Source organism: Pterocles gutturalis, unplaced genomic scaffold, assembly GCF_000699245.1.
Source record: "Pterocles gutturalis isolate BGI_N339 unplaced genomic scaffold, ASM69924v1 scaffold42646, whole genome shotgun sequence".
Classification (NCBI taxonomy): Eukaryota; Metazoa; Chordata; class Aves; order Pterocliformes; family Pteroclidae; genus Pterocles; species Pterocles gutturalis.
The window spans coordinates 35644-47911 of NW_010104482.1; the positions used below are offsets into that span (position 1 = coordinate 35644).

At 39.1% G+C, this 12268-nt stretch overlaps 1 protein-coding gene across 3 annotated transcripts in view; it reads left to right on the forward strand.

The window, feature by feature from the left end:
- The window catches only part of SPATA13 (spermatogenesis associated 13), a 43549-nt gene extending 34287 nt beyond the window's left edge, over window positions 1-9262 (forward strand). For all 3 annotated transcript variants that reach the window (XM_010087077.1, XM_010087078.1, XM_010087079.1), the window contains 5 exons: window positions 270-502; window positions 2815-2944; window positions 3483-3855; window positions 7784-7862; window positions 9088-9262. In XM_010087077.1, the coding sequence (XP_010085379.1) occupies window positions 270-502; window positions 2815-2944; window positions 3483-3855; window positions 7784-7862; window positions 9088-9262 (990 nt within the window). The remainder of the gene's footprint in view (window positions 1-269; window positions 503-2814; window positions 2945-3482; window positions 3856-7783; window positions 7863-9087) is intronic.
- Window positions 9263-12268: the final 3006 nt, after the last annotated feature.

Below are 12268 nucleotides of genomic sequence, written 5' to 3' on the forward strand. Positions count from 1 at the left end.
ACAAAGAAAAGTACTTCTTAAAATGGGTTTGATTACACTGACTCAATGGAGGCCTCTATTTCGATGTTCTTACAAAGAAGGTACATAGTTTGACAGTTGCAAAGTAAATTTCTGCATAGTTTCAAGGCTGATCAGCCTGGAAACAATATAGGGAATGGATTAATTAATCTAATTAGATATAATAGATGTTACAAAAGTATCTTTCCTCTTTTATAGACAAATACTTAAGTTAAAGCTCTGACTTTTTTTTTTTTCTTTTTTTGTTATAGCAAGATGGCTTTGCTATTTATTCAGAGTATTGTAACAATCATCCCAGCGCCTGCATTGAACTTTCCAAACTAATGAAACAGGGCAAATACCGTCACTTCTTTGAGGCCTGTCGCTTGCTTCAGCAGATGATTGACATTGCCATTGATGGTTTTCTTCTCACGCCTGTTCAGAAAATCTGCAAATATCCTTTGCAGCTTGCAGAATTGCTCAAATACACCACTCAGGAGCACAGGTGAGAGAATGAAAAAGACCAGTCTTATAATTGTAATAACACATAATAACTCAAGCATTGAAGCTTTTGAGATCAGGAACAAAACTCTCATTGACTACTGTAGACAGCAAGCTGCTTACCAGATGGGCATCTTGGAACCATCACAAATATTAAGCAAAACAGTATCTGAAGTGTAGCACAGGGGACTGACAGGATGCAATACACAATAAAGCATAAGTGAAGGAGGGAGAAGAAAAGGAAAAATGTACTGAAACAGCAGGGAGGGATGTGTAAATCAGAGTGAAAAAAAGCCAACGTGTCAAAGAAATGAAGGAGAAGAAAATCCACAGAAGAAAGGGGGAAGCTGCATAAATGTGGTGGGCACAAGAAAAGGTAAGGAGGGCCTTAAAAAAAAACCCAGTTTGAGCAAGTTTGAAAGTGATTTTTTTTAAGAAATTTATTATCAATAAAAATTGTCTTTGCAGTGAAGTCCGGATATTGATTTTCAGCTGGGGTGACTAAGAATTTAAGTCGCAGGTTATTAGCCTTTCTAGTATAGCCCTGAGCTGATTAACTCTTTGATTAAATTAACATTTTATCTTTAAATGTCTGCATTTTTACCTTGTACAATTACAAGGAAAATGTTCTATTGCGACCCTGTGCTCAGAGTCCAAATGCAGCCCGAGGCAATGCTTCCTAAGCCAAAGTCTGCACTTCTTTAACCTTGAGAAAACTCCTCTTGGAGATGAAGGGATTTTTGCCAGGGGCTGTTGTGTAAAGGATATGAAGTACTGACGTTCAGGTGCAAAATGCCTCCATTCAGTTCTGTGGTTACCTGGGAAGTCCTGCAATAACAATTACTAACGTAAGTATCTGTTGAGCTACTAAACCTGCAGATGAAGTGACAGCAAGGTCATGCCACCTTCCGCCCATAATACCCATTTTTGTCTTCTGTGGCACAGCATCCAGGGATGCCTGCACACAGTCAGGCACCCAGTGTACAGAGGTGCTCACAAACAGCCTTGGTAAAGCTTCAGCCAACTGGTTTTTGTAGTTTTTTGTTTTGTTTTCATAAAAAGTTTGAAGATCAAATATGCACAACCTGCCATGAAGGCCATAGGTTATGCAGCAAGTGAGGAATAACGTACACACCACCAGAGAAAGAAAGAACTGACATAAGGAAGGGAAGGAGTAGCAGCTTGGACTGCTGGACAACCCTGTGGGACATCTCCCTGACATTACTAGGATCCTGTTGTTAATCTCACTTTTTGTATACAGTGTGGCAGAAAAGTTTCCAGAACTATAAATAGAGGAGAGTAACACACAGATTTAGAAGGGAAGCTCATCCATCAGCAACAGCCGATGAAAATAGAAACTGAGACAGAAGCAGATAAAAAAGGACAGTGAGGCTGACCCCTTTGTAGGATTTATTTCTGGCTCGTGCTGTTTTCTGCCTCTGGCTCCCTTTTCTGCAAGAGGCATTCTGATAAAGTAAGGAAGGCAGCTGTTTTGCTGGGACTCTAAGGCAAGAAATAAATCTCTTTCCTTCCCGCTTCTCAGAGACTCCATTTGAGGAAGGTGAAGGAGTGATGGATGCTATACAAAGGGGAACCGCAACCTGCCTACAGGTTGGGGAGATTCATAAGCATGTGGGAAGCTCAGGGAAAGAATTAGGAGAGTAGAGCAATGGAATAAGGACAGGAAGCTTGCATTTGACCTGGAACAGGCAGAGGAAGGTGACAGTGTTGGCTCTCACACACTTGTTCCATGAAAACAGGCCACTTTGTCAGCATTGTCTCCTTCTCTTCAGTGCCCGTGTTCTTGGGTCCCTCACTCACCCTGTTTCAGGTTGCTTTTGGTATTTTTTCTGCCCACATAGTTGGTGTCTCCATTTGCATTCGTTGGGAACAAGAAGGAGAAAATACAGTTGTTAAACATGATTAAAGGAATGTCCTGCCCAGTAAAATCCCACTAAAATATTGCTTAAAACAAAATTCCTTTGGTGAAATGTAGGTTTCACTGAGGCCAATGGGAGTTCTACCATTGCTTTCTATAGAGAGAGTATTTCAGTTCATTAATCTACCTCATCAGCCTCCTTCCACCAGTTTAATAATTTGCTCCTGGACAAAGCCTAGCAGTACGGCAGCGCTGAATTGGACAGACCTACTATGTGAGGTTGAGGATAGCTGAGAATTGGGCTTCTCTTATTTAAGGACCCTGAGCATAGAGATAAATGGGTAATGCGGGCTAATACTTAAAGAGCTATGTCACAGTTTGTGATTACATCATATCCATTGCATAAGTGATCTTTGAAATGTACCTGCATTTCACAGTGATTATAACAACGTAAAAGCTGCATATGAGGCCATGAAGAATGTAGCATGCCTGATCAATGAGCGAAAACGAAGACTAGAAAGCATAGACAAGATTGCACGTTGGCAGGTCTCTATCGTAGACTGGGAGGTAAGTGTCAGCTTGTCCCTTTCCTGAGCAAAGGTACTGTGTACAGTACTTCATGTCCTCTACAGGATACTATGATATGTCTACTTTTCAACTGGTCATTGCTCAGTTAAAAGTCCAGTTGCTTCATTTGCACTGATTCTGTTACTTATTACCTTGTTGCTCAGGAAGAGCATTGTGTATTACATGAACACTAGTCTTCGAGACGACACTGGATTGAGATGACAAAATGAATTTTTTTTTTTTTAAATGCTAGACCTATAGGATCTCCTTTGGATTTTTGGTAGTCCTATCAGAACTTAAACTTGTGTTACTGACTTTAGTGAATTTTCTCCTGATTTATGCAGAAATAAAATAGCGCAGAACCACATTCACTGAGTTTGCCTGTATGAGATTTTCTACATTCTATGACAGTTTAAAATCTAATACTAAAAATCCAAGAAAAACAAATGAACTTAAGACTTGATTATAAAATGAGACTAGTTAGGCACACTTTAAGATCTTAAAATATTATTTACTTAACGCGTATGTATCTTCTTAGGGACCAGATGTGTTAGCTAGAAGCTCAGAACTGATCCACTCAGGAGAACTGACCAAAATATCAAAGCAAGGCAAAAGCCAGCAGAGGACTTTCTTCCTTTTTGACCATCAGCTTGTGTTCTGCAAAAAGGACTTACTGAGAAGGGACATCTTGTATTATAAAGATCGTATTGACATGGATGAGATGGAAATTGTGGATACTGAAGATGGCAGAGACAAAGACTTTAACATTAATGTCAAGAATGCTTTCAAGATAATGAACAGAGCAACAGAAGAGATTCATTTGTTCTGTGCAAAAAAACAGGAGGATAAAAAGAGATGGATGGAGGCATGCGAAAGTGAAAGGAGAAGAGTTCAGGAAGACAAGGAAATGGGTGAGTGGAAGGATTTCCTCTCTAAAAGGTGGTAAAAACAAAGGGGAATGTTCTTGCTTTTACACTTTTGCATGCTTTGTGCAGATGTGCACTCTGCCTTCTGGGACTGGTGTCTCTTTCTTACCCTGCATGAACTTCAGTTGTGCAGGTGAAGCCTATTCATGTGTGTTTGCTCTGTCGTTGTGGGCTAGAGGTTCAGGGCAGTTGGCTATGACATCTGTGTCACAGTGTAACCCATGTGATTCTGCTGCATTACGGAGCAGAATGAGATACGAGATGCGACAAGATGCAATTCCCAAAGACCAATCAGTAATAAAAATCCATCCAAAATCCTACCACTTTTGTGTGAATCATTGGCCCAAAACTTCTGTTCATAAAGGACACTTTACTATAAAGCCAAGCAGCAATAATTGTAGATTTATACTGTCCATGTCATATAATGGCACTTCCTGTGTCCAGCAGAACTGGACAATTGCATGGCATTTTTAGTTACAGAGCCAACAATAGCACCACTGGGCATTTTACAGAGGAATGAAGCCTAACCTTGAGTGAGCAGGGGAAAAGGTAGCAAATCAGCTTTAGACCCACATCCTGTGGGACACTCTTCTGTGTGAATGTACATTTAGGATTGTTATTTAATTTTTTTTTTTTTTTTTGCATAGCTTTATGCTTCCTTTAAGATTGCTGACAAAAGCTCCAGCAAAATTTCAGTGGCAAAACATACACACACAAAGAAGACAGCAACACTAATAAGAAAAATAAAACTCTTTTAAATATTCCTAAAGAAGTAATGAAAATATTAGTGCATCTGTGTGTGTTGACTGTGTGAGAACTTCTATTTATAACACTCTTCAGGCTTGGGCTTTGGATGAGAGCAGGTTAAAATTGGAAGTGCAGTGAAGTGGATGATATAACTCAGAAATTAAAATTTAAACAAGATGCCAAATCTCATATTCCATGTTCATCTAAAAAACCTGGTCAGAAGAACAGGAAGACGGGAATAACCCTTAAATTACAAATTTAAACCTTTTGATCTTAGTGGCTTTCTCTTGTTTGATGCTGTTGTAAATATGACAAAAATAAGGCTTTCTCCATATGTATTGTAGGTAGCCCATAAGCTGAAGAAAATACATTGAACTTTACCAATTCATACTCTAAAACCAGTTTTTAACTCTTCCCCATTGCACCAACTGTTGAAATTAACCCCAGTCATCTTGAGTCTAGAGTAGACAATGAAGCAGCCACAGCTAAACTTTCCTCAAACTTTCTAAACTTTCCAAAACCAGCTCTTCTCTGGTGCTGAACATCAGAGTGACATCATGATCCTGTTGGGCACAACACTGATGGCTTTCACATGTTGCTCTGTGTAGAGCTTGTTCAGACACCTTCTGTTCATGGTGATGGGTGGTGGCTGTCTCTCTTAATTCACCTACACAGAACTCTAAAATAAAGTGAATATTGCAAAAGGGTGAAGATGATCAGAAGGTAATAAAACAATGCAGAGGATCTGATGGTGAGAGTCCAAACAACCCCTCTTACAACAGTTACAGCAAGCCTCCACTCCAGCATACAACGAGAACAGTAGTACAGTCATATGGAAGCACAGTGTGGAAAAAATCACAGCTCCTGCACTTTTGTGAGCAGGACTGAGCAAAAGAAGATAAAATGTGAATATTTTCCATTCTTGTCCTTTCTGAGGAGCATTCTTGAGCTCTTCAAATCTGTATCTACACCTCCTCCTGCAGTGGTTGCTTTACAGAGCACCAGGAGAGTATGTTGAGCGGGCTAAATGCTGTATGTCAGGATGCTTCTGAGGCTCACACTAGGGCTTTCCCTCAGCAGCAGCAGGTCTGTCTTGTGAAGGCAGTGGGGTGTTACCATTCCTTCTAAGTGACACTGCTGCAGAAATCCCCAAGCATGAGGAAACTGCAAAGGTGTAGCAGCTGCAGCCCTAAATGTCATTATTTATTCTACTAGGACCTCATGTAAGTCAACATGCGATATTCAAAAGGATAACCATTCAACAATGGTGGCAGTGGCAGTGATAATGATAAGATCTGTCATAACAGCACTAACCCTTATTTAGGGCTGAGTCACAAATTCCCATGGTGCTGAGCACAAGGATTGCAAGGCAGGGTCTGTTGTGCTTGCGGCCTTTTAGGCACTGTGCAATATAGTGAAGAAAATTCAGTGTAACAAGAAACTATATTTTTGATGTAGGCACATGCAGTCTTTTCTGCCCATGTAACATCCACCCTTCTGGAAACTTCCTTTTCAAATGTCGCAGCTCATTATTGCGATCTACCTGTTCTGGCACAGATACCATGTACCAGAGGAGAGATAGCTGAGTTGTAATAGCTAAAGTCCATCTGGTCTTGTGAGTCACAGTGGCTTGGATGTTTTCTCCATTACCCAGAAGATTACTTATTTTCTAAAATGTCTTTTTTTTTTTTTTTTTTTTTTTTGGCATAATTGAACATTTCCTTTAGCCAAAACCAGTGGAAAGGGGCCAGTATTCTCAACCTCAGGTTTAAATTTATCTTGTTGATTTTGTAAGCTGTCTTGCTGGACTTCACACAAAGCCTCTAATCTAACCACTCAGAGAATAAATACATACCCTTCCAATCCAAAACTGCAAAGGGCATTTTTACTTCTATTTTCAAAGACACTTTGGTGTAAGTCACTGTCTCCCAAACCATATCTAGCTTTTCTTAGCTTTTATGAATATATGAGAAGGAAAGGCCACAGTCAGAAGATCCTTCTCCATACCACTAATAGTAACCCTAAGAAAGTGGTCTGATCTCTGTTGATGAAATTGCTTTCATTTTTTTTATCTGTTTCCTTGTTTCTATAAAGGAAGAAAACCCTGCAGTATAAAATAAAACTTCTGCTACCCCAAAATTATGGCTAACTGCTCTTGGATTGTAAGTTAATAGCCTGATTTGTAATAACTTCTTTGTAAGTTCAGGCTAAAGAAGTAAAGGGAATTTTGAAAGTATAGAGAAGTGCGGGAAGATGCAAAAGGGAACCAAACCAGATGCTTCATTCTGAATGTGAATCACAGCTTCTGCATTCTTTATGTGCATATGAGTGAGATGAGTGACAGCATGTGCACCCTGTGCAAATGTCATATATCCATGTATCTCAACTGTCTTGTACACAGGGAGAGGAAACTGGAGTGCCTGTCCGTGGGCTCCAGATGACACCAGTCACTGGCATCACCTTTCATAGCAGATGTCTGGCATCTCTGGATTCAGCACAGATAGGTCATACACCTATCACATCAGAGTAAACAGCATAGGGTTGACCACATACTGTAGCATCATGCAAGCTATACAAATATGCAAACAAGTACATGAGAAACCAGAGTGAGGGATCCAGGCCCCTCCAACCACATCACAGCCTGCTTCTGTGTCTGGCAGATTATGTGATACTGTCTCTTCCGAGGGGAGGGAAAGATACCGAGATTTGTACTAACTACTGCAATACCAGTGACTTCAGTTTGTTACTCCAAGTTAGCTCAGAGTGAGTGAAAAAAGAAACAGATTCTGCATTTGTGATCTGTTACTTGGTGGCTTGTAGCTTTCAGAAGTATTAATTTACACTTTTTTTTTATTATTCTCTGGTTATCTGGACTTATATATAAAAATAACTTTTTGTGTGGTTAGTTCCCCAGTGATTGCCATTTGCAGGAACTGGAAGGCAGCTTTTCCCAGTAATATACAGGCAAATTAATGTTCCTATTGTTACCCCAGTGAAAAACTAAATTTATATGACAAAGTAAAGCATACCTCTAAAAACTTAAGGTATATTACTATTAAGATTCACATAAAATTAAGATATAGCTTAATATTGGTTTTAATTTAACATAATCAAGTATTAGATACAGTGTTTTTATACCAGTGCCCTAATTTACACTTTGACATAGGAATGGAAATCTCAGAAAACCAGAAGAAACAAGCCATGCAGAATGCCCATAAGTCAAGGCATGGAAAAATTAAAGGTGAGTGTTTAGAATTGCTTTACATTTCTCCTGTGTTCCAGTGTTCTTTATGTTAGGAAATAGCACAATCTGGCTATTGTTGAGTTTTTGAATATTTTAAAAATTTTCAATGGTTTACATGAAGTTCAAATAATTTCCATTAACCTGTATTTTAGTATTAAATTCTAATACCTATGTAAACTGTATTCTAAATCAGCTCCCTAGTCTCCTTCAGACAGGCAAGTCGGTATTCTCTTTATTAGAGAAGAAACTCAAGAGGTAAGGCAAGTGGTTTATTTAAGAATGTAAGAAAGTGTGTGCAGAGATTAAATTATAAATTAGGGTTACTGATCCCTTCCTTTGCTTTTACTCAAACATCTTGTTCTTCTTTAGCAATTCTGTGCTTTATTTAAAATATCCTAAAGTTCTTTTGCAAGCCCTGTGTTGCTGTATTTATGATGACACACTCAAAATGGCTTCCTTCTGTCCTAGACCAGAAGGAAGGATGGACTAGAAATGTGTTTCCCTGGAAACAGCTTTTTTATTCCTTTTCTCTCTCAGAAAATGTATTGTGATTCTGTCTTTTTCCATCTTAAAGTCAAACTTGGGTAAGTCTCTGGTGTATTGAGAGAATAAATTGATCAAGTGGGACCAGATTAAGTCTGAATTTAGGAGTGAAGGAGTTGATGTTAGGTAGTCCTCTGTTCCCTGGGATTAGTATTATTAAAGCACTTTCTTTTTATCAATCACTAAATGCCTATAAAACTTGTCTGGATTTTCAGGGGAGTGACTGAAAATTGTGATCAGGAGATTCTGTTCAGAATGCATGAGTGTCAAAGTCTGAGAACATTAGCCTTGAAAAATATTTTCTGAATTGAAATTAGTACCTACTGTGTTAAGTCATTCCTTTGAAATACCAGAATTTGCTTGTGCAAACAATATAGCCAGGTTATGTGAAACTGACATTTATTGTTGGTAATTCTGTAATGTTATTTTTACTGGTATTATTTGAAGATAATAATACCAGTAAATTGGCTTAAGAAGATTAAGCCAAATCAATGCAGCAATTAAAAAGTCTTAACATCAGAAAAGGGAACCTTTAGTAGTGCTTCCATTCAAGACCATGGCAAAATTCATACTGGCTTTATTGACAATTGAATTTTTCCCATGGTCCTGCGCTTAAAATTTTCCCTGTTGCTCAGCTAGCTGACTCATACGCTTTCTTAAACTGTTCCTTTTGCAGGTGTGAGCTATAACGGGTGTCCTGTGCCTCCTCCACACCAAAGCCTGCATCCTATTCATCAGCGCCACATCACTGTGCCTACCAGCATCCCGCAGCAGCAGGTCTTTGCCCTGGCAGAACCCAAGCGGAAGCCATCCCTCTTCTGGCATACCTTCAACAAGCTTACTCCCTTTAAAAAGTGAGAGGCCAAGGACCTGGGAAGGACATTGGTACATAGGGAGACTTACTCCAGAAAAGGACCTTGGAGACATGATTAAGCTTATTTGAGGTCAGTGAATCTCCAGTTTCGGAGGGAAAACCATGGGCTCTCTTGAGCCAGAAATACAACCTTTGTCTAGAAGAATAATGAAGTTCCTCGGGACTGCACTGAAGTCAATGTTGGCAAGTGTCAGCAGCGCTGATGAAGAGCAGTCTCGCTTCTGACAAAGACAGCTTGCTGTTAATCTGAGGCAGCAGTATTTGATCTCTGTTTCTTAGTTATGTTGAAGTAGTGATAGAATCGTGCAGGTCATTGTAACATTTCATTTTTCTTAACCTTATACTGATGGCCAAATTTAGGATAGGGAGGAATTTCTCCTTAGTGGTGGATCAGCAAGGAATCTTAGGAGAGTTTTGTGCTTCCTTTTGGAGCACTGAGAAGAGACCACCCATTAAAATCAGGTGGAGACATCCCATGGGATTAACCAGCTGTTGCAGAACTTAGCGAATTCTAATGCTTCCTGTCTTTTTTCTATTAAATTGCCAAGTGGCAGGGGAACGTCCCACAAGGCCTTACCATATTCCAGATTGGAACAGGGAAATTTTATTCTGTCATATAGAAACATGAAGAGAGTGTAAAATGGACTATAAAGATACGTGCATTTATTGCACACAAGTGTAAACAAGAGGAGCCCAGGGCATCTCGGATTGATTACTTTCAGTGACAGCAATATCCTGCATGCATGTATGCTCTTCAGTGTAGAGCTTTTATGTCCCTTTTTGCATACTTCTTTGCCTGGGAGATGCTTCTTTATATTTCTAATATGCTTTTTTCTCTGTGTAAAAAGTATTTTTTTTATTTTCTAACAGAGATAATGTGAATGTACAAAGTCAGAGTTGAGACAATACGTGCTGACTGCTGGCTGTGTTACATAGTTCTCACACTTTGTATTCATATAGATTGGCTTAGAAAATGGATAAATGGTAATGTAAATAATACTGAAGTGGTCTGGATCCATGCATCTTATACACAGTCAATTGACAATGGGTTTTGGCCAATTATTTCTTCACAAACTAAAAAAATCCTTACTGGAAGGGACAGAGAAATTGTGTGGACTGGAGGTGGATTTTTGTTTCTGTCATCAGTCAGTACTGGAAGGGGAAGAACCTGACTCAATTAAGGCCACCTCTGGCCAGCATATGTAGTACGTGATTGGCATTGCTACGATTTGCCTATGACATGAAGTTGATTTGGGAGAATAACTTTTAAAAAGCCACCAGGAGGAAACAGGATCTTGATATTTGCAGCACTGATCAGCTCTCGTTAAGGATGGCAAGACTACTGGTAATAAGGAAGGAAAGAAAGACTCCACATGTTTCAGAACTGATTTGCTGTGAATGTCTTCACAGTACTTTATCCTATGCTGCTGATTAGGGGCATTATCCGATGATAAGGATAGATCAAAGGGTATTCTTTGACAATGGACACAATCAGCTTTGTTGTGAATCTGTATTATATGAAGAACAAACAAGGGGCTAGAGGCCAGGCATCTTAACAATGTACAAAAGCCTTATTTTAAACATGTATTTGTTCCTACTACCATTGTTAGTTCTATATTTTTATTGTCAGTGTTGTGAAGCCCAATAGTTGATAGATTTTGTGATTTGACAACTTTGTGGCAACTTCTCCAAATCCTCCCAGGTTTGTGGTTTTGATTTTAAATGACATCTTTTGAGAACTGCACATTTCAAATGCCTTGTGTATATAGCTTAGCAATAATGCAAAGTCTGGTGATGCTCGGCTGAATTGTTCACTGCGTAGTGAACTTCATTACTTGTGCTTTCCCATAGTGATGGAAGATGACCTGAAACAGTTAAGAACTAGAAATATGCACTGACACTTTCAATGATCCAGTTTAAAGAAAATGCATGGGAAAGTTAGTGAAAAAAGCAGTCTGGGTTGTATTTTTCTTTTGATGTCTAGAACAAGCCATTTCTGTTCAGATTTTTTTAATTCTAAATGCTCAATTTAAACACAAGGAGCAGACTTCCAAATGCAGGCATGGATGCATGCCCTTCCCCTTAAAGAAGTAACACTTTTGTGTTTCATACATACCCAGTTTGTGGGTACATACCATATTCAGACCTGCAAACCAAAGTGATGCACGTGCTGTGGAAGTGGAGATGATGTTTTTCATAATCACATTTTGAAAGACTTGTTCTAGATGTAAAAAAAAAAATGTCTGAAGTTGGATTGCAGTGCTCAGAAACTTTCCCAGATGGGCCTGAAGACATTAGGAGATCCACACTTGCTTACATATGTGTCTTTGCTAAAACCTACTTCCTGCCAGTGCTCAGTTCTGTGGAGTGCTGAAAAAAGGAGGTTTGGGGATGTATCTTCTGACATGTCAGTGCCCATGAATGCTCTTCCCACGTAGTAGTGCTGGTGCCTTAGCCCTAAAAATGAACTGAAATGTTTGCGTGTGGTTTTGGATACAGCAGATTTTTTTTTCAAGAAGTGAATTTCAGAGAGACCAAAAAGCAAATGTTTCATGGTGCAGATTACTCAGGACAGTTTTACATATAATACCTGACATACAGACATGGTTGTTTTATAATATTCTCCTTCTTTGCAATCTGACCTTGCAACAGGTTAAGATAAAACATAATAAGCCAGGCCAATTTATACTACACCATAATATTTTTTACAAAATTATAGTTAAATTAAAACACACAATTACATTGTCCAACAATTAAGACAAATACTTACTTGGGGTTCAGCCTGACGTTAGAGTCTGTGGGAAAAAGAGTTGCAACTAAAATGTAAAAGTTTGTATTCTAGCAACTCTTGCCCCAATCCTCCTTCTGATGACAAAACTTATATATAATCAGAAAGGTGTGATGGCAACATCTGTTGTTTTCCTCTCACTTTTGCACACTTTAAGTTGCCATAAAAAGGTCTAGGGCAACTACTGAACTATTGTGCCTCG